This window comes from Hypanus sabinus (assembly GCF_030144855.1).
Source record: "Hypanus sabinus isolate sHypSab1 chromosome 24 unlocalized genomic scaffold, sHypSab1.hap1 SUPER_24_unloc_5, whole genome shotgun sequence".
In the NCBI taxonomy this organism is placed as follows: Eukaryota; Metazoa; Chordata; class Chondrichthyes; order Myliobatiformes; family Dasyatidae; genus Hypanus; species Hypanus sabinus.
The window spans coordinates 122,384-145,026 of record NW_026778948.1 but is presented as its reverse complement, the minus strand read 5'-3'; the positions used below and the strand labels follow the sequence as shown (position 1 = coordinate 145,026).

At 49.4% G+C, this 22,643-nt stretch overlaps 1 protein-coding gene across 1 annotated transcript in view; it reads left to right on the top strand.

The window, feature by feature from the left end:
• Positions 1 to 16,408, top strand: part of LOC132385524 (protein kinase C beta type-like) — an 86,100-nt gene extending 69,692 nt beyond the window's left edge. Inside the window, exons 4-5 of the mRNA XM_059957648.1 lie at positions 12,177 to 12,288; positions 16,359 to 16,408. Of these exons, the coding sequence (XP_059813631.1) occupies positions 12,177 to 12,288; positions 16,359 to 16,372 (126 nt within the window). The 3' untranslated portion in view covers positions 16,373 to 16,408. The remainder of the gene's footprint in view (positions 1 to 12,176; positions 12,289 to 16,358) is intronic.
• Positions 16,409 to 22,643: the final 6,235 nt, after the last annotated feature.

Genomic DNA, 22,643 nt, shown 5'->3' with positions numbered 1-22,643 from the left:
GAGAGATTACAACAGTCACTGTCCACGTGGGGAACCCTGAGACAGGGAGAGATTGCAACAGTCACTGTTCACATGTGAATCCTCACATGGGGAGAGATTACAACAGTCTATGTTTACATGGGGAACCCTCCCACGGGGACAGATTACAACAGTCACTGTTACATGGGGAACCCTCACACGGGGAGAGATTAGAACAGTCACTGTCCACATGGGGAACCCTCACATGGGGAGAGATTACAACAGTCACTGTCCACATGGGGAACCCTCACATGGAGAGAGATTACAACAGTCACTGTTCACATGGGGAACCCTCACACGGGAAGAGATTACAACAGTCACTGTCCACATGGGGAACCCTCACACGGGAAGAGATTACAACAGTCACTGTTCACATGGGGAACCCTCACACGGGAAGAGATTACAACAGTCACTGTTCACATGGGGAACCCTCACTCGGGGAGAGATTACAACAGACTCTGTTCACATGGGGAACCCTCAGAACGGGGAGAGATTACAACAGTCACTGTTCACATGGGGAGCCCTCACACGGGGAGAGATTACAACAGTCACTGTTCACATGGGGAACCCTCTCACGGGGACAGATTACAACGGTCACTGTCCACATGGGGAACCCTCACATGGGGAGAGATTACAACAGTCAATGTTCACATGGTGAACTCTCACACGTGGAGAGATTACAACAGTCACTGTCCGCATGGGGAACCCCCACACAGGAAGAGATTACAACAGTCACTGTCCACGTGGGGATCCCTCACACGAGGGGAGATTACAACAGTCACTGTTCACATAGGGAACCCTCCGACTGGGAGAGATTACAACAGTCACTGTCCAGATGGGGAACCCTCTCACGGGGAGAGATTACAACAGTCACTGTCCACATGGGGAACCCTCACACAGGGAGAGATTACAACAGGCACTGTCCACGTGGGGTCCCTCACACGTAGAGATTACAACAGTCACTGTCCACATGGGGAACCCTCACAACGGGGAGAGATTGCAACAGTCACTGTCCACATGGGGAACCCTCACACGGGGAGAGATTACAACAGTCACTGTTCACATGGGGAACCCTCCCACGGGGAGAGATTACAACAGTCACTGTTCACATGTGAATCCTCACGCGGGGAGTGATTACAACAGTCACTGTTCACATGGGGATCCCTCACACGGGGAGAGATTACAACAGTCGCTGTCCACGTGGGGGTCCCTCACACGGAGAGATTACAGCAGTCACTGTCCACGTGGGGGTCCCTCACACGGAGAGATTACAACAGTCACTGTCCACATGGGGAACCCTCACAACGGGGAGTGATTACAACAGTCACTGTCCACTTGGGGAACCCTCACACACGGAGAGATTACAACAGTCACTGTCCACATGTGAATCCTCACATGTGGAGAGATTACAACAGTCACTATCCACATGGGGAACCCTCACAAGTGGAGAGATTACAACAGACACTGTCCACATGTGAATCCTCAGACGGCGAGAGATTACAACAGTCACTGTCCACGTGGGGAACCCTGAGACAGGGAGAGATTTCAACAGTCACTGTCCACATGGGGAACCCTCCCACGCAGAGATTACAACAGTCACTGTTCACATGGGGAACCCTCACACGGGGAGAGATTTCAACAGTCACTGTCCACATGGGGAACCCTCCCACGCAGAGATTACAACAGTCACTGTCCACATAGGGAACCCTCACACGGGGAGAGATTACAACAGTCTCTATTCACATGGGGTACCCTCACACGGGTAGAGATTACAACAGTCACTGTCCACATGGGGAACCCTCACACGCAGAGATTACAACAGTCTCTGTCCACATGGGGAACCCTCACACAGGGAGAGATTACAACAGTCACTGTCCGCATGGGGAACCCTCACATGGGGAAAGATTACAACAGTCACTGTCCGCATGGGGAACCCTCACACGGGGAGAGATTACAACAGTCACTGTCCACATGGGGAACCCTCCCACGGGAAGAGATTACAACAGTCACTGTCCACATGGGGAACCCTCACACGGGGAGAGATTACAACAGTCACTGTTCACATTTGAATCCTCACATGGGGAGAGATTACAACAGTCTATGTTCACATGGGGAACACTGACATGTGGAGAGATTACAACAGTCACTGTTCACGTGGGGAACCCTCACACGGGGAGAGATTAGAACAGTCACTGTCCACATGGGGAGCCATCACACGGGGGGAGATTACAACAGTCACTGTCCACATGGGGAACCCTCACACGGGGAGAGATTACAACAGTCACTGTTCACATGGGGATCCCTCACACGGGGAGAGATTACAACAGTCACTGTCCACATGGGGAACCCTCACACACAGAGAGATTACAACAGTCACTGTCCACATGTGAATCCTCACATGTGGAGAGATTACAACAGTCACTATCCACATGGGGAACCCTCAGAAGTGGAGAGATTACAACAGACACTGTCCACATGTGAATCCTCACACGACGAGAGATTACAACAGTCACTGTCCATGTGGGGAACCCTGAGACAGGGAGAGATTACAACAGTCACTGTCCACATGGGGAACCCTCACACGCAGAGATTACAACAGTCTCTGTCCACATGGGGATCCCTCACACGGGGAGAGATTACAACAATCACTGTCCACATAGGGAACCCTCACACGGGGAGAGATTACAACAGTCTCTATTCACATGGGGTACCCTCACACGGGTAGAGATTACAACAGTCACTGTTCACATGGGGAACCCTCACACAGGGAGAGATTACAACAGTCACTGTTCACATAGGGAACCCTCACACGGGGAGAGATTACAACAGTCTCTATTCACATGGGGTACCCTCACACGGGTAGAGATTACAACAGTCACTGTTCACATGGGGAACCCTCACACAGGGAGAGATTACAACAGTCACTGTCCACGTGGGGGTCCCACACACGGAGAGATTACAACAGTCACTGTCCACATAGTGAATCCTCACACGGGGAGTGATTACAACAGTCTCTGTTCACATGGGGAACCCTCACACGGGGTGAGATTACAATGGTCACTGTTATCATGGGGAACCCTCCCATGGGGAGAGATTAGAACAGTCACTGTCCGCATGGGGACCCCTCACACGGGGAGAGATTACAACAGTCACTGTTCACATGTGAATCCTCACATGGGGAGAGATTACAACAGTCTATGTTTACATGGGGAACCCTCCCACGGGGAGAGATTACAACAGTCACTGTTACATGGGGAACCCTCACACGGTCAGAGATTACAACAGTCACTGTCCAGTTGGGGAACCCTCCCACGGGGAGAGATTACAACAGTCACTGTTACATGGGGAACCCTCACACGGTCAGAGATTACAACAGTCACTGTCCAGTTGGGGAACCCTCACACATGGAGAGATTACAACAGTCTATGTTCACATGGGGAGCCCTCACACGGGGAGAGATTACAACAGTCACTGTTCACATGTGAATCCTCACATGGGGAGAGATTACAACTGTCACTGTTCACATGGGGAACCCTCACACGGCGAGAGATTACAACAGTCACTGTTCACATGGGGAACCCTCACACGGCGAGAGATTTCAACAGTCACTGTCCACATGGGGATCCCTCACACGGGGAGAGATTACAACAGTCACTGTTCAGATGGGGAACCCTCACACGGGGAGAGATTACAACAGTCACTGTCCACATGGGGAACCCTCACACGCAGAGATTACAACAGTCTCTGTCCATATGGGGATCCCTCACACGGGGAGAGATTACAACAGTCACTGTCCACATGGCAAATCCTCACACGGGGAGAAATTACAACAGTCACTGTTCACATGGGGAACCCTCAGAACGGGGAGAGATTACAACAGTCACTGTTCACATGGGGAGCCCTCACACGGGGAGAGATTACAACAGTCACTGTTCACATGGGGAACCCTCTCACGGGGACAGATTACAACGGTCACTGTCCACATGGGGAACCCTCACATGGGGAGAGATTACAACAGTCAATGTTCACATGGTGAACTCTCACACGTGGAGAGATTACAACAGTCACTGTCCGCATGGGGAACCCTCACACGGGGAGAGATTACAACAGTCACTGTCCACATGGGGAACCCTCACACGGCGAGAGATTTCAACAGTCACTGTCCACATGGGGATCCCTCACACGGGGAGAGATTACAACAGTCACTGTTCACATGGGGAACCCTCACACGGCGAGAGATTTCAACAGTCACTGTCCACATGGGGATCCCTCACACGGGGAGAGATTACAACAGTCACTGTCCACATGGGGAACCCTCACACGGGGAGAGATTACAACAGTCACTGTCCATATGGGGATCCCTCACACGGGGAGAGATTACAACAGTCACTGTCCACATGGCAAATCCTCACACGGGGAGAAATTACAACAGTCACTGTTCACATGGGGAACCCTCACACGGAGAGAGATTACAACAGTCACTGTTCACATGGGGAACCCTCACACGGGGAGCGATTACAACAGTCACTGTCCACATGGGGAACCCTCACACGGGTAGAAATTACAACAGTCACTGTTCACATGTGGAACCCTCGCACGGGTAGAGATTACAACGGTCACTGTTCACATGTGAATCCTCACATGGGGAAGGATTACAACAGTCACTATCCACATGGGGAACCATCACAAGGTGGGAGATTACAACAGTCATTGTTCACATAGGGAGCCCTCCCACGGGAAGAGATTACGACAGTCACTGTCCACATGGGGAACCCTCACACGGCGAGAGATTACAACAGTCACTGTTCACACGGGGAACCCTGAGACAGGGAGAGATTACAACAGTCACTGTCCGCATGTCAATCCTCACATGGGGAGAGATTACAACAGTCTATGTTCACATGGGGAACCCTCCCACGGGGAGAGATTACAACAGTCACTGTTCACACGGGGAACCCTGAGACAGGGAGAGATTATAACAGTCACTGTCCGCATGTCAATCCTCACATGCGGAGAGATTACAACAGTCTATGTTCACATGGGGAACCCTCCCATGGGGAGAGATTACAACAGTCCCTGTCCACATGGGGAACCCTCGCACAGGGAGTGATTACAACAGTCTCTATTCACATGGAGAACCCTCACACGGGTAGAAATTACAACAGTCACTGTTCACATGGGGAACCCTCGCACGGGTAGAGATTACAACGGTCACTGTTATCATGGGGAACCCTCCCATGGGGTGAGATTAGAACAGTCACTGTCCGCATGGGGACCCCTCAGACGGGGAGAGATTACAACAGTCACTGTTCACATGTGAATCCTCACATGGGGAAAGATTACAACAGTCACTATCCACATGGGGAACCATCACAAGGTGGGAGATTACAACAGTCATTGTTAACATAGGGAGCCCTCCCACTGGAAGAGATTACAACAGTCACTGTTCACACGGGGAACCCTGAGACAGGGAGAGATTACAACAGTCACTGTCCGCATGCCAATCCTCACATGGGGAGAGATTACAACAGTCTATGTTCACATGGGGAACCCTCCCACGGGGAGAGATTACAACAGTCACTGTCCACATGGGGGAACCCTCACACAGGGAGAGATTACAACAGACAGTGTTCACATGGGGAACCGTCACACGGCGAGAGATTACAACAGTCACTGTCCACGTGGGGAACCCTGAGACAGGGAGAGATTGCAACAGTCACTGTTCACATGTGAATCCTCACATGGGGAGAGATTACAACAGTCTATGTTTACATGGGGAACCCTCCCACGGGGACAGATTACAACAGTCACTGTTACATGGGGAACCCTCACACGGGGAGAGATTAGAACAGTCACTGTCCACATGGGGAACCCTCACATGGGGAGAGATTACAACAGTCACTGTCCACATGGGGAACCCTCACATGGAGAGAGATTACAACAGTCACTGTTCACATGGGGAACCCTCACACGGGAAGAGATTACAACAGTCACTGTCCACATGGGGAACCCTCACACGGGAAGAGATTACAACAGTCACTGTTCACATGGGGAACCCTCACACGGGAAGAGATTACAACAGTCACTGTTCACATGGGGAACCCTCACTCGGGGAGAGATTACAACAGACTCTGTTCACATGGGGAACCCTCAGAACGGGGAGAGATTACAACAGTCACTGTTCACATGGGGAGCCCTCACACGGGGAGAGATTACAACAGTCACTGTTCACATGGGGAACCCTCTCACGGGGACAGATTACAACGGTCACTGTCCACATGGGGAACCCTCACATGGGGAGAGATTACAACAGTCAATGTTCACATGGTGAACTCTCACACGTGGAGAGATTACAACAGTCACTGTCCGCATGGGGAACCCCCACACAGGAAGAGATTACAACAGTCACTGTCCACGTGGGGATCCCTCACACGAGGGGAGATTACAACAGTCACTGTTCACATAGGGAACCCTCCGACTGGGAGAGATTACAACAGTCACTGTCCAGATGGGGAACCCTCTCACGGGGAGAGATTACAACAGTCACTGTCCACATGGGGAACCCTCACACAGGGAGAGATTACAACAGGCACTGTCCACGTGGGGTCCCTCACACGTAGAGATTACAACAGTCACTGTCCACATGGGGAACCCTCACAACGGGGAGAGATTGCAACAGTCACTGTCCACATGGGGAACCCTCACACGGGGAGAGATTACAACAGTCACTGTTCACATGGGGAACCCTCCCACGGGGAGAGATTACAACAGTCACTGTTCACATGTGAATCCTCACGCGGGGAGTGATTACAACAGTCACTGTTCACATGGGGATCCCTCACACGGGGAGAGATTACAACAGTCGCTGTCCACGTGGGGGTCCCTCACACGGAGAGATTACAGCAGTCACTGTCCACGTGGGGGTCCCTCACACGGAGAGATTACAACAGTCACTGTCCACATGGGGAACCCTCACAACGGGGAGTGATTACAACAGTCACTGTCCACTTGGGGAACCCTCACACACGGAGAGATTACAACAGTCACTGTCCACATGTGAATCCTCACATGTGGAGAGATTACAACAGTCACTATCCACATGGGGAACCCTCACAAGTGGAGAGATTACAACAGACACTGTCCACATGTGAATCCTCAGACGGCGAGAGATTACAACAGTCACTGTCCACGTGGGGAACCCTGAGACAGGGAGAGATTTCAACAGTCACTGTCCACATGGGGAACCCTCCCACGCAGAGATTACAACAGTCACTGTTCACATGGGGAACCCTCACACGGGGAGAGATTTCAACAGTCACTGTCCACATGGGGAACCCTCCCACGCAGAGATTACAACAGTCACTGTTCACATGGGGATCCCTCACACGGGGAGAGATTACAACAGTCACTGTCCACATGGGGAGCCATCACACGGGGAGAGATTACAACAGTCACTGTCCACATAGGGAACCCTCACAACGGGGAGAGATTACAATAGTCACTGTTCGCATGGGGAACCCTCACACGGTGAGAGATTACAACAGTCACTGTCGACATGGGGAACCCTCACAACGGGGAGAGAGTACAACAGTCACTGTCCACATGGGGAACCCTCACACGGGGAGAGAGTACAACAGTCTATGTCCACATGGGGATCCCTCACACGGGGAGAGATTACAACAGTCTCTGTTCACATGGGGAACCCTCACACGGGGAGAGATTACAACAGTCTCTGTTCACATGGGGAGCCCTCACACGGGGAGAGATTACAACAGTCACTGTCCACATGGGGAACCCTCACATGGGGAGAGATTACAACAGTCACTGTTCACATGGGGAACCCTCACACGGGGAGAGATTACAACAGTCACTGTCCACATCGGGAACCCTCACATGGAGAGAGATTACAACAGTCACTGTCCACATGGGGAGCCATCACACGGGGGGAGATTACAATAGTCACTGTTCGCATGGGGAACCCTCACACGTGGAGAGATTACAACAGTCACTGTCCACATGGGGAGCCATCACACGGGGAGAGATTACAACAGTCACTGTCCACATGGGGAACACTCACACGGGGAGAGATTACAACAGTCACTGTTCACATGGGGAACGCTAATACAGGGAGACATTACAACAGTCACTGTCCACATGGGGAACCCTCACACGGGGAGAGATTACAACAGTCACTGTCCACATGGGAATCCCTCACACGGGGAGAGATTACAACAGTCACTGTTCACATGGGGAACCCTCGCACGGGTAGAGATTACAACGGTCACTGTTATCATGGGGAACCCTCCCATGGGGTGAGATTAGAACACTCACTGTCCGCATGGGGACCCCTCAGACGGGGAGAGATTACAACAGTCACTGTTCACATGTGAATCCTCACATGGGGAAAGATTACAACAGTCACTATCCACATGGGGAACCATCACAAGGTGGGAGATTACAACAGTCATTGTTAACATAGGGAGCCCTCCCACTGGAAGAGATTACAACAGTCACAGTTCACACGGGGATCCCTGAGACAGGGAGAGATTACAACAGTCACTGTCCGCATGCCAATCCTCACATGGGGAGAGATTACAACAGTCTATGTTCACATGGGGAACCCTCACACGGGAAGAGATTACAACAGTCACTGTTCACATGGGGAACCCTCACACGGGGAGAGATTACAACAGACTCTGTTCACATGGGGAACCCTCAGAACGGGGAGAGATTACAACAGTCACTGTTCACATGGGGAGCCCTCACACGGGGAGAGATTACAACAGTCACTGTTCACATGGGGAACCCTCTCACGGGGACAGATTACAACGGTCACTGTCCACATGGGGAACCCTCACATGGGGAGAGATTACAACAGTCACTGTCCACATGGGGAACCCTCACATGGAGAGAGATTACAGCAGTCACTGTTCACATGGGGAACCCTCACACGGGAAGAGATTACAACAGTCACTGTCCACATGGGGAACCCTCACACGGGAAGAGATTACAACAGTCACTGTTCACATGGGGAACCCTCACACGGGAAGAGATTACAACAGTCACTGTTCACATGGGGAACCCTCACACGGGGAGAGATTACAACAGACTCTGTTCACATGGGGAACCCTCAGAACGGGGAGAGATTACAACAGTCACTGTTCACATGGGGAGCCCTCACACGGGGAGAGATTACAACAGTCACTGTTCACATGGGGAACCCTCTCACGGGGACAGATTACAACGGTCACTGTCCACATGGGGAACCCTCACATGGGGAGAGATTACAACAGTCAATGTTCACATGGTGAACTCTCACACGTGGAGAGATTACAACAGTCACTGTCCGCATGGGGAACCCCCACACAGGAAGAGATTACAACAGTCACTGTCCACGTGGGGATCCCTCACACGAGGGGAGATTACAACAGTCACTGTTCACATAGGGAACCCTCCCACTGGGAGAGATTACAACAGTCACTGTCCAGATGGGGAACCCTCTCACGGGGAGAGATTACAACAGTCACTGTCCACATGGGGAACCCTCACACAGGGAGAGATTACAACAGGCACTGTCCACGTGGGGTCCCTCACACGTAGAGATAACAACAGTCACTGTCCACATGGGGAACCCTCACAACGGGGAGAGATTGCAACAGTCACTGTCCACATGGGGAACCCTCACACGGGGAGAGATTACAACAGTCACTGTTCACATGGGGAACCCTCCCACGGGGAGAGATTACAACAGTCACTGTTCACATGTGAATCCTCACGCGGGGAGTGATTACAACAGTCACTGTTCACATGGGGATCCCTCACACGGGGAGAGATTACAACAGTCACTGTCCACGTGGGGGTCCCTCACACGGAGAGATTACAGCAGTCACTGTCCACGTGGGGGTCCCTCACACGGAGAGATTACAACAGTCACTGTCCACATGGGGAACCCTCACAACGGGGAGTGATTACAACAGTCACTGTCCACTTGGGGAACCCTCACACACGGAGAGATTACAACAGTCACTGTCCACATGTGAATCCTCACATGTGGAGAGATTACAACAGTCACTATCCACATGGGGAACCCTCACAAGTGGAGAGATTACAACAGACACTGTCCACATGTGAATCCTCAGACGGCGAGAGATTACAACAGTCACTGTCCACGTGGGGAACCCTGAGACAGGGAGAGATTTCAACAGTCACTGTCCACATGGGGAACCCTCCCACGCAGAGATTACAACAGTCACTGTTCACATGGGGAACCCTCACACGGGGAGAGATTTCAACAGTCACTGTCCACATGGGGAACCCTCCCACGCAGAGATTACAACAGTCACTGTTCACATGGGGATCCCTCACACGGGGAGAGATTACAACAGTCACTGTCCACATGGGGAGCCATCACACGGGGGGAGATTACAATAGTCACTGTTCGCATGGGGAACCCTCACACGGTGAGAGATTACAACAGTCACTGTCCACATGGGGAACCCTCACACGGGGAGAGAGTACAACAGTCACTGTCCGCATGGGGAACCCTCACATGGAGAGAGATTACAACAGTCACTGTCCACATGGGGAGCCATCACACGGGGGGAGATTACAATAGTCACTGTTCGCATGGTGAACCCTCACACGTGGAGAGATTACAACAGTCACTGTCCACATGGGGAGCCATCACACGGGGGGAGATTACAACAGTCACTGTCCACATGGGGAACACTCACACAGGGAGAGATTACAACAGTCTCTGTTCACATGGGGAACCCTCACACAGGGAGAGATTACAACAGTCACTGTTCACATGGGGAACGCTAATACAGGGAGACATTACAACAGTCACTGTCCACATGGGGAACCCTCACACGGGGAGAGATTACAACAGTCACTGTTCACATGGGGAACCCTCACACCGGGAGAGATTACAACAGTCACTGTCCACATGGTGAATCCTCACACAGGGAGAGATTACAACAGTCTCTGTTCACATGGGGAACCCTCACACAGGGAGAGATTACAACAGTCACTGTTCACATGGGGAACCCTCACACGGGGAGAGAGTACAACAGTCACTGTCCACATGGGGAACCCTCACACGGGGAGAGAGTACAACAGTCACTGTCCGCATGGGGAACCCTCACATGGAGAGAGATTACAACAGTCACTGTCCACATGGGGAGCCATCACACGGGGGGAGATTACAATAGTCACTGTTCGCATGGGGAACCCTCACACGTGGAGAGATTACAACAGTCACTGTCCACATGGGGAACCCTCACACAGGGAGAGATTACAACAGTCTCTGTTCACATGGGGAACCCTCACACAGGGAGAGATTACAACAGTCACTGTTCACATGGGGAACCCTCACACGGGGAGAGAGTACAACAGTCACTGTCCACATGGGGAACACTCACACAGGGAGAGATTACAACAGTCTCTGTTCACATGGGGAACCCTCACACAGGGAGAGATTACAACAGTCACTGTTCACATGGGGAACGCTAATACAGGGAGACATTACAACAGTCACTGTCCACATGGGGAACCCTCACACGGGGAGAGATTACAACAGTCACTGTTCACATGGGGAACCCTCACACAGGGAGAGATTACAACAGTCACTGTCCACATGGGGAACCCTCACACAGGGAGAGATTACAACAGTCTCTGTTCACATGGGGAACCCTCACACAGGGAGAGATTACAACAGTCACTGTTCACATGGGGAACGCTAATACAGGGAGACATTACAACAGTCACTGTCCACATGGGGAACCCTCACACGGGGAGAGATTACAACAGTCACTGTCCACATGGGAATCCCTCACACGGGGAGAGATTACAACAGTCACTGTCCACATGGGGATCCCTCACACGGGGAGAGATTACAACAGTCACTGTTCACATGGGGATCCCTCACACGGGGAGAGATTACAACAGTTACTGTGCACATGGGGAACCCTCACACGGGGAGAGATTACAACAGTCACTGTTCACATGGGAAAACTGATTTGCGGAGTGGTTACAATGAACCATTCAGATGTAGTGCAGTCAGACAGTGAGAGGTTACAACTGTGTGTGCAGGGCTGGAGAGGTTGTTACACCCAATGTTCTTCTTGTGATTTTTCAATTAATTTGATTCTCTCTAGGATCCCCGGAATAAACACAAGTTTAAAGTTCATACGTACAGCAGCCCCACCTTCTGCGACCACTGCGGCTCACTGCTGTACGGGCTGGTGCACCAGGGAATGAAGTGTAACAGTGAGTCCCAGATTTCCCTTTTTCTGGTCCTCTGTCTTGCACCCCACAGCATCACAAAGCGCTCACTCACCTTCCTACCGCCCTCGCATGTTCTCTCTGATACACACACACACCGACTCTTGGAATTAGACACACTCCATCACATATGCGAGGACTCTCTTTCTGTCACTGACACTCACACTGTCACAAACACACACACCAGACTGTTTGCTGTCGGTGTGGTTTAACAGTTTCTATTCACTGACACACGTAAACACACACATACTGAAGCACACTCACAGTTGCACAAACGCACCCACAGATGCACAAACTCACCAACTCTCTCTGTCACTCATACACTCATACAAAAATGCAAACTGTCTTTCTTGCCGATATTTTCAGCCGCCATCCACATGTCACTGCGCTATGACATGTAATACTCACCCGTCTGCATTCCTAGGATGAGATGTAATCACCCCGTGTGTTACTAGACTGTGAGCTGTAATTCCGCACGTTCTTTTCTGCCAGTGCGATGTGATCCCACCCCGTTCATTTCAGCCTGTGAAATATAATCAACACCATTATTTTCAGCTTGTGAGATGTAATCCCCACCCCATTCATTGCAGCCTGTGAAATATCACCATCATTCATTTCAGCCTGTGCGATGTAATCCACCCCCGTTCATTTCAGCCTGAGAGAGGAAATGCTCCTGTTCGTTTCAGCCTGTGCGATGTTATCCCCCGTTCGTGTCAGCCTGTGCGATGTTATCCCCCGTTCGTGTCAGCCTGTGCGATGTAATCCCCCTGTTCGTTTCAGCCTGTGCGATGTTATCCCCCGTTCGTTTCAGCCTGTGAGATGTAATCACCACTGTTCGTTTCAGCCTGTGCAATATAATGCCCATGTTCTTTTTAGCCTGTGAGATGTAATCCCCCGTTCGTTTCAGCATGTGCGATGTAATCCCATGTTCGTTTCTGTCTGTGCGATGTAATCCCCCTGTTCGTTTCAGCATGTGCGATGTAATCCCTCTGTTCATTTCAGACTGTGCGATGTAATCCCCCGTTCGTTTCAGCATGTGCGATGTAATCCCATGTTCGTTTCTGTCTGTGCGATGTAATCCCCCTGTTCATTTCAGCCTGTGAGATGTCATACCCTCTGTTCATTTCAGATGTGCAATGTAATCCCCCTGTTTGTTTCAGCCTGTGCGATGTAATCCCCAATTTGTGTCAGCCTGTGTGATTAAATCCCCCTGTTTGTTTCAGCCCTTGAGATGTAATCCCACCCCCGTTTGTTGCAGCCTGTGAGTTGTAATCCCCCCGTTCTTTTCAGCCTGTGAGATGTAATCCCCTCCGTTCATTTCAAACTGTGCAATGTAATCCCCCAGTTCGTATTAGCCTGTGAGATGTAATCCCCCTCGTTTATTTCAGCCTGAGATATAATCCCTCATTCGTTTCAGACTGTGCGATGTAATCCCCCATTCTTTTCGGCCTGTGAGATGTAATCCCCAATGTTCGTTTCAGCCTGTGAGATGTAATCCCCCCATTCATTTAATCCTGTGAGATGTAATCCCCCTGTTCATTTCAGCCTGTGAGATGTAATCACCCCATTCATTTCAGCCTGTGAGATGTAATCCCCCTGTTCATTTCAGCCTGTGAGATGTAATCACCCCATTCATTTCAGCCTGTGAGATGTTATCCCCCTGTTCATTTCAGCCTGTGAGATGTAATCAACCCCGTTCAATTCAGCCTGTGTGATGTGATGCCCATGTTCATTTCAGACTGTGCGATGTAATCCCCCCGTTCATTTCAGCCTGTTAGATGTAATCCCCCCATTCATTTCAGACTGTGCGATGTTACCCCCCCCCCATTCGTTTCAGCCTGTGAGATGTAATCCTCTGTTCTTTTCAGCCTGTGAGATGTAATCCCCTCTGATCATTTCAGACTGTGCGATGTAATCCCTCTGTTTGTTTTAGCCTGAGAGATGTAATCCCCCGATTCATTTCAGCCTGTGAGATGTAATCCCCCCATTCATTTCAGACTGTGCGATGTTACCCCCCCCCCCCATTCGTTTCAGCCTGTGAGATGTAATCCTCTGTTCTTTTCAGCCTGTGAGATGTAATCCCCTCTGATCATTTCAGACTGTGCGATGTAATCCCTCTGTTTGTTTTAGCCTGAGAGATGTAATCCCCCGATTCATTTCAGCCTGTGAGATGTAATCCCCCCATTCATTTCAGCCTGTGAGATGTAATCCCCCGATTCATTTCAACCTGTGAGATATAATCCTCCTGTTCATTTCAGCCTGTGTGATGTAATCCTCACCCCGTTCATTTCAGCCTGTGGGATGTAATACCCCCCCGCCCCGTTCGTTACAGGCTGTAAGATATAATCCCCCCCCCAACCCGTTCGTTTCAGCCTGTGAGATGTAATCATCCCCGTTCAGCCAGTGTGAGTGTAATCCCCCCATTCGTTTCAGCCTGTGAGATGTAATCCCCCGTACTTTTCAGCCTGTGAGATGTAATCCCCCGTTCTTTTCTGCCTGTGAGATGTAATCCCCCCATTCATTTCAGCCTGTGAGATGTAATCCCCCGTTCTTTTCAGCCTGTGAGTTGTAATCACCCCCATTCAGCCTGTGTGATGTAATCCCCCTTTTTGTTTCAGCCTGTGAGATGTAATCCCCCGTTCTTTTCAGCCTGTGAGTTGTAATCACCCCCATTCAGCCTGTGCGATGTAATCCCCCTTTTTGTTTCAGGCTGAGAGATGTAATCCCCCTGTTCGTTTCAGCCTGTCAGATGTAATCCCCCGATTCATTTCAGCCTGTGCGATGTAATCCCCCCGTTCGTTTCAACCTGTGAGATGTAATCCCCTCTGTTCATTTCAGACTGTGCAATGTAATCCCCCATTCTTTTCAGCCTGTGAGATGTAATCCCCTCTGTTCATTTCAGACTGTGCAATGTAATCGCCCTGTTTGTTTCAGACTGTGCAATGTAATCCTCAATTCATGTCAGCCTGTGCGATGTAATCCCCCTGTTTGTTTCAGCCCTTGAGATGTAAATCCACCCCCGTTTGTTGCAGCCTGTGTTGTAATACCCCAGTTCATTTCAGCCTGTGAAATGTAATCCCCCTGTTCGTTTCAGCCTGTGCAATGTAATCCCCCCGTTCATTTCAGACTGTGCGATGTAATCACCCCGTTTGTTTCAGCCTGTGCGATGTAATCCCCAATTTGTGTCAGCCTGTGTGATTAAATCCCCCTGTTTGTTTCAGCCCTTGAGATGTAAACCCACCCCCAGTTCGTTTCAGCCTGTGAGTTGTAACGCCCCATTCTTTTCAGCCTGTGAAATGTAATCCCCTCTGTTCATTTCAAACTGTGCAATGTAATCCCCCTGTTCGTATTAGCCTGTGAGATGTAATCCCCCTCGTTCATTTCAGCCTGAGATGTAATCCCTCATTCGTTTCTGACTGTGCGATGTAATCCCCCGTTCTTTTCGGCCTGTGAGATGTAATCATCCTTGTTCGTTTCAGCCTGTCAGATGTAATCCCCAATGTTCGTTTCAGCCTGTGAGATGTAATCCCCCCATTCATTTAAGCCTGTGAGATGTAATCCCCCTGTTCATTTCAGCCTGTGAGATGTAATCCCCTCATTCATGTAAGCCTGTGAGATGTAATCCACCTGTTCATTTCAGCCTGTGAGATGTAATCCCCCCATTCATTTCAACCTGTGAGATGTAATCCCCCGTTCTTTTCAGCCTGTGAGATGTAATCAACCCCGTTCAATTCAGCCTGTGTGATGTGATGCCCATGTTCATTTCAGACTGTGCGATGTAATCCCCCCGTTCATTTCAGACAGTGCGATGTTACCCTCCCATTCGTTTCAGCCTGTGTGATGTAATCCTCCGTTCTTTTCAGCCTGTGAGATGTAATCCCCTCTGTTCATTTCAGACTGTGCGATGTAATCCCTCTGTTTGTTTTAGCCTGAGAGATGTAATCCCCCGATTCATTTCAGCCTGTGAGATGTAATCCACCTGTTAATTTCAGCCTGTGTGATGTAATCCCCGCATTCATTTCAACCTGTGAGATATAATCCCCCGTTCTTTTCAGACTGTGCGATGTAATCCCCCCATTCGTTTCAGCCTGTGAGATGTAATCCCCCGTTCTTTTCAGCCTGTGAGATATCATACCCTCTGTTCATTTCAGACTGTGCGATGTAATCCCCCTGTTTGTTTCAGCCTGTGCGATGTAATCCCCAATTCGTGTCAGCCTGTGCGATGTAATCCCCCTGTTTGTTTCAGCCCTTGAGATGTAAACCCACCCCCGTTTGTTGCAGCCTGTGAGTTGTAATCCCATAGTTCATTTCAGCCTGTGAAATGTAATCCCCCTGTTCGTTTCAACCTGTGCAATGTAATCCCCCCGTTCATTTCAGACTGTGCGATGTAATCCCCCCATTCGTTTCAGCCTGTGAGATGTAATCCCCCGTTCTTTTCATCCTGTGAGATGTCATACCCTCTGTTCATTTCAGACTGTGCGATGTAATCCCCCTGTTTGTTTCAGCCTGTGCGATGTAATGCCCCCGTTGATTTCAGCCTGTGAGGTGTAATCCTTCCCACGTTCATTTCAGCCTGTAAGAAGTAATGCTCTTGTACATTTCAGCCTGTGAGATGTAATTCCCCCTGTTCATTTCAGCCTGTGAAATGTATTCCCTCTGTTCATTTCAAACTGTGCAATGTAATCCCCCTGTTTGTTTCAGGCTGAGAGATGTAACCTCCCGTTCATTTCAACCTGTGAGATGTAATCCCCTCTGTTCATTTCTGACTGTGCAATGTAATCCCCCCGTTCGTTTCAGCCTCTGAGATGTAATCCCCCGTACTTTTCAGCCTGTGAGATGTAATCCCCTCTGTTCATTTCAGACTGTGCAATGTAATCGCCCTGTTTGTTTCAGCCTGTGCGATGTAATCCCCAATTCGTCTCAGCCTGTGCGATGTAATCCCCCTGTTTATTTCAGCCTGTGAGATGTAATCCCCCTCGTTCATTTCATCCTGTGAGATGTAATCCCCCTGTATCTTTCAGCCTGTGCGATGTAATGCCCCCGTTGATTTCAGCCTGTGAGGTGTAATCCTTCCCACGTTCATTTCAGCCTGTAAGATGTAATGCTCTTGTACATTTCAGCCAGTGAGATGTAATCATCCTTGTTCGTTTCAGCCTGTCAGATGTAATCCCCAATGTTCATTTCAGCCTGTGAAATGTAATCCCTCTGTTCATTTCAAACTGTGCAATGTAATCCCCCTGTTTGTTTCAGGCTGAGAGATGTAAACCCCCTCGTTCTTTTCAGCCTGATATGTAATCCCTCATTCGTTTCAGACTGTGCGATGTAATCCCCCATTCTTTTCGGCCTGAGACATGTAATCATCCTTGTTGGTTTCAGCCTGTCAGAGGTAATCCCCCTGTTCGTTTCTGCCTGTGAGATGTAATCCCCGCATTCATTTAAGCCTGTGTGATGTAATCCCCCTGTTCTTTTCAGCCTGTGAGATGTAATCCCCCCATTTATTTCAGCCTGTGAGTTGTAATTCCCCGTTCTTTTCAGCCTGTGAGATGTAATCACCCCCATTCAATTCAGCCTGTGTGATGTAATGCCCATGTTCATTTCAAACTGAGATATAATCCTCCTGTTCGTTTCAGCCTGTGAGATGTAACCTCCCGTTCATTTCAACCTGTGAGATGTAATCCCCTCTGTTCATTTCTGACTGTGCAATGTAATCCACCGTTCTTTTCAGCCTGTGAGATGTAATCCCCTCTGTTCATTTCTGACTGTGCAATGTAATCCCCCCCGTTCGTTTCAGCCTGTGAGATGTAATCCACTCTGTTCATTTCAGACTGTGCAATGTAATCGCCCTGGTTGTTTCAGCCTGTGCGATGTAATCCCCAATTCATGTCAGCCTGTGCGATGTAATCCCCAATTCGTGTCAGCCTGTGTGATGTAATCCCCCTGATTGTTTCAGCCCTTGAGATGTAAACCAACCCCCGTTTGTTGCAGCCTGTGAGTTGTAATCCCCCAGTTCATTTCAGCCTGTGAAATGTAATCCCCCCTGTTCGTTGCTGGCTGTGAGATATAATCCCCCCCCCCCCCCCGTTGATTTCAGCCTGTGAGGTGTAATCCTTCCCACGTTCATTTCAGCCAGTAAGATGTAATGCTCTTGTACATTTCAGCCTGTGAGATGTATTTCCCCCTGTTCATTTCAAACTGTGCAATGTAATCCCCCTGTTTGTTTCAGGCTGAGAGATGTAATCCCCCTCGTTCATTTCAGCCTGATATGTAATCCCTCATTCGTTTCAGACTGTGCGATGTAATCCCCCATTCTTTTCAGCCTGTGAGATGTAATCATCCTTGTTGGTTTCAGCCTGTCAGAGGTAATCCCCCTGTTCGTTTCAGCCTGTGAGATGTAATCCCCCCATTCATTTAAGCCTGTGTGATGTAATCCCCCTGTTCAATTCAGCCTGTGAGATGTAATCCCCCCATTTATTTCAGCCTGTGCGTTGTAATTCCCCGTTCTTTTCAGCCTGTGAGATGTAATCACTCCCGTTCAAATCAGCCTGTGTGATGTAATGCCCATGTTCATTTCAAACTGAGATGTAATCCCCCCGTTCGTTTTAGCCTGAGATGTAATCCCCCCATCCATTTCAGACTGTGCGATGTTATCCCCCGTTCTTTTCAGCCTGTGAGATGTAATCCCCTCTGTTCATTTCAGACTGTGCGATGTAATCCCTCTGTTTGTTTTAGCCTGAGAGATGTAATCCCCCTGTTCATTTCAGCCTGTGAGATGTAATCCCCCGATTCGTTTCAGACTGTGAGATGTAATCCACCTGTTAATTTCAGCCTGTGAGATGTAATCACCCGTTCTTTTCAGCCTGTGAGATGTAATCCCCTCTGTTCATTTCAGACTGTGCGATGTAATCCCTCTGTTTGTTTTAGCCTGAGATGTAATCCCCCTGTTCATTTCAGCCTGTGAGATGTAATCACCCCCATTCAATTCAGCCTGTGTGATGTAATGCCCATGTTCATTTCAAACTGAGATATAATCCTCCTGTTCATTTCAGCCTGTGAGATGTAACCTCCCGTTCATTTCAACCTGTGAGATGTAATCCCCTCTGTTCATTTCTGACTGTGCAATGTAATCCCCCCGTTCGTTTCAGCCTGTGAGATGTAATCCCCCGTTCTTTTCAGCCTGTGAGATGTAATCCCCTCTGTTCATTTCAGACTGTGCAATGTAATCGCCCTGTTTGTTTCAGCCTGTGCGATGTAATCCCCAATTCGTGTCAGCCTGTGCGATGTAATCCCCAATTCGTGTCAGCCTGTGCGATGTAATCCCCCTGTTTGTTTCAGCCCTTGAGATGTAAACCAACCCCCGTTTGTTGCAGCCTGTGAGTTGTAATCCCCCCAGTTCATTTCAGCCTGTGAAATGTAATCCCCCCTGTTCGTTGCTGGCTGTGAGATATAATCCCCCCCCCCCCCGTTCATTACAGCCTGTGAGATGTAATCCCCCTCGTTCATTTCATCCTGTGAGATGTAATCCCCCTGTATCATTCAGCCTGTGCGATGTAATGCCCCCGTTGATTTCAGCCTGTGAGGTGTAATCCTTCCCACGTTCATTTCAGCCTGTAAGATGTAATGCTCTTGTACATTTCAGCCTGTGAGATGTAATTCCCCCTGTTCATTTCAAACTGTGCAATGTAATCCCCCTGTTTGTTTCAGGCTGAGAGATGTAATCCCCCTCGTTCATTTCAGCCTGAGATGTAATCCCTCATTCGTTTCAGACTGTGCGATGTAATCCCGCATTCTTTTCGGCCTGAGAGATGTAATCATCCTTGTTGGTTTCAGCCTGTCAGAGGTAATCCCCCTGTTCGTTTCAGCCTGTGAGATGTAATCCCCCCATTCATTTAAACCTGTGTGATGTAATCCCCCTGTTCAATTCAGCCTGTGAGATGTAATCCCCCCATTTATTTCAGCCTGTGCGTTGTAATTCCCCGTTCTTTTCAGCCTGTGAGATGTAATCACTCCCGTTCAAATCAGCCTGTGTGATGTAATGCCCATGTTCATTTCAAACTGAGATGTAATCCCCCCGTTCGTTTTAGCCTGAGATGTAATCCCCCCATCCATTTCAGACTGTGCGATGTTATCCCCCCGTTCGTTTCAGCCTGTGAGATGTAATCCCCCGTTCTTTTCAGCCTGTGAGATGTAATCACCCCCGTTCGTTTCAACCTGTGTGATGTAATCCCCCGTTCTTTTCAGCCTGTGAGATGTAATCCCCCGTTCTTTTCAGCCTGTGAGATGTAATCACCCCCGGTCAATTCAGGCTGTGTAAAGTAATGCCCATGTTCATTTCACCCGGTGAGATGTAATCCCCTCTGTTCATTTAAGCCTGTGAGATGTAATCCCCCTGTTCATTTCAGCCTGTGAGATGTAATCCCCCCATTCATTTCAGCCTGTGAGTTGTAATCCCCCGTTCTTTTCAGCCTGTGAGATGTAATCCCCCGTTCTTTTCAGCCTGTGAGATGTAATCACCCCCGTTCTTTTCAGCCTGTGTGATGTAATGCCCATGTTCATTTAAACCTGTGACATGTAATCCCCTCTGTTCATTTCTGACTGTGCGATGTGATCCCCCCATTCGTTTCAGCCTGTGAGATGTAATCCCCCGTTCTGTTCAGCCTGTGAGATGTAATCCTCTCTGTTCATTTCAGACTGTGCAATGTAATCGCCCTGTTTGTTTCAGCCTGTGCGATGTAATCCCCAATTCGTGTCAGCCTGTGCGATGGAATCCCCCTGTTCAATTCAGCCTGTGAGATGTAATCCCCCCATTTATTTCAGCCTGTGCGTTGTAATTCCCCGTTCTTTTCAGCCTGTGAGATGTAATCACTCCCGTTCAAATCAGCCTGTGTGATGTAATGCCCATGTTCATTTCAAACTGAGATGTAATCCCCCCGTTCGTTTTAGCCTGAGATGTAATCCCCCCATCCATTTCAGACTGTGCGATGTTATCCCCCCGTTCGTTTCAGCCTGTGAGATGTAATCCCCCGTTCTTTTCAGCCTGTGAGATGTAATCAGCCCCGTTCGTTTCAGCCTGTGTGATGTAATCTCCCGTTCTTTTCAGCCTGTGAGATGTAATCCCCTCTGTTCATTTCAGACTGTGCGATGTAATCCCTCTGTTTGTTTTAGCCTGAGATGTAATCCCCCTGTTCATTTCAGCCTGTGAGATGTAATCACCCCCATTCAATTCAGCCTGTGTGATGTAATGCCCATGTTCATTTCAAACTGAGATATAATCCTCCTGTTCATTTCAGCCTGTGAGATGTAACCTCCCGTTCATTTCAACCTGTGAGATGTAATCCCCTCTGTTCATTTCTGACTGTGCAATGTAATCCCCCCGTTCGTTTCAGCCTGTGAGATGTAATCCCCCGTTCTTTTCAGCCTGTGAGATGTAATCCCCTCTGTTCATTTCAGACTGTGCAATGTAATCGCCCTGTTTGTTTCAGCCTGTGCGATGTAATCCCCAATTCGTGTCAGCCTGTGCGATGTAATCCCCAATTCGTGTCAGCCTGTGCGATGTAATCCCCCTGTTTGTTTCAGCCCTTGAGATGTAAACCAACCCCCGTTTGTTGCAGCCTGTGAGTTGTAATCCCCCCAGTTCATTTCAGCCTGTGAAATGTAATCCCCCCTGTTCGTTGCTGGCTGTGAGATATAATCCCCCCCCCCCCCCGTTCATTACAGCCTGTGAGATGTAATCCCCCTCGTTCATTTCATCCTGTGAGATGTAATCCCCCTGTATCATTCAGCCTGTGCGATGTAATGCCCCCGTTGATTTCAGCCTGTGAGGTGTAATCCTTCCCACGTTCATTTCAGCCTGTAAGATGTAATGCTCTTGTACATTTCAGCCTGTGAGATGTAATTCCCCCTGTTCATTTCAAACTGTGCAATGTAATCCCCCTGTTTGTTTCAGGCTGAGAGATGTAATCCCCCTCGTTCATTTCAGCCTGAGATGTAATCCCTCATTCGTTTCAGACTGTGCGATGTAATCCCGCATTCTTTTCGGCCTGAGAGATGTAATCATCCTTGTTGGTTTCAGCCTGTCAGAGGTAATCCCCCTGTTCGTTTCAGCCTGTGAGATGTAATCCCCCCATTCATTTAAACCTGTGTGATGTAATCCCCCTGTTCAATTCAGCCTGTGAGATGTAATCCCCCCATTTATTTCAGCCTGTGCGTTGTAATTCCCCGTACTTTTCAGCCTGTGAGATGTAATCACTCCCGTTCAAATCAGCCTGTGTGATGTAATGCCCATGTTCATTTCAAACTGAGATGTAATCCCCCCGTTTGTTTTAGCCTGAGATGTAATCCCC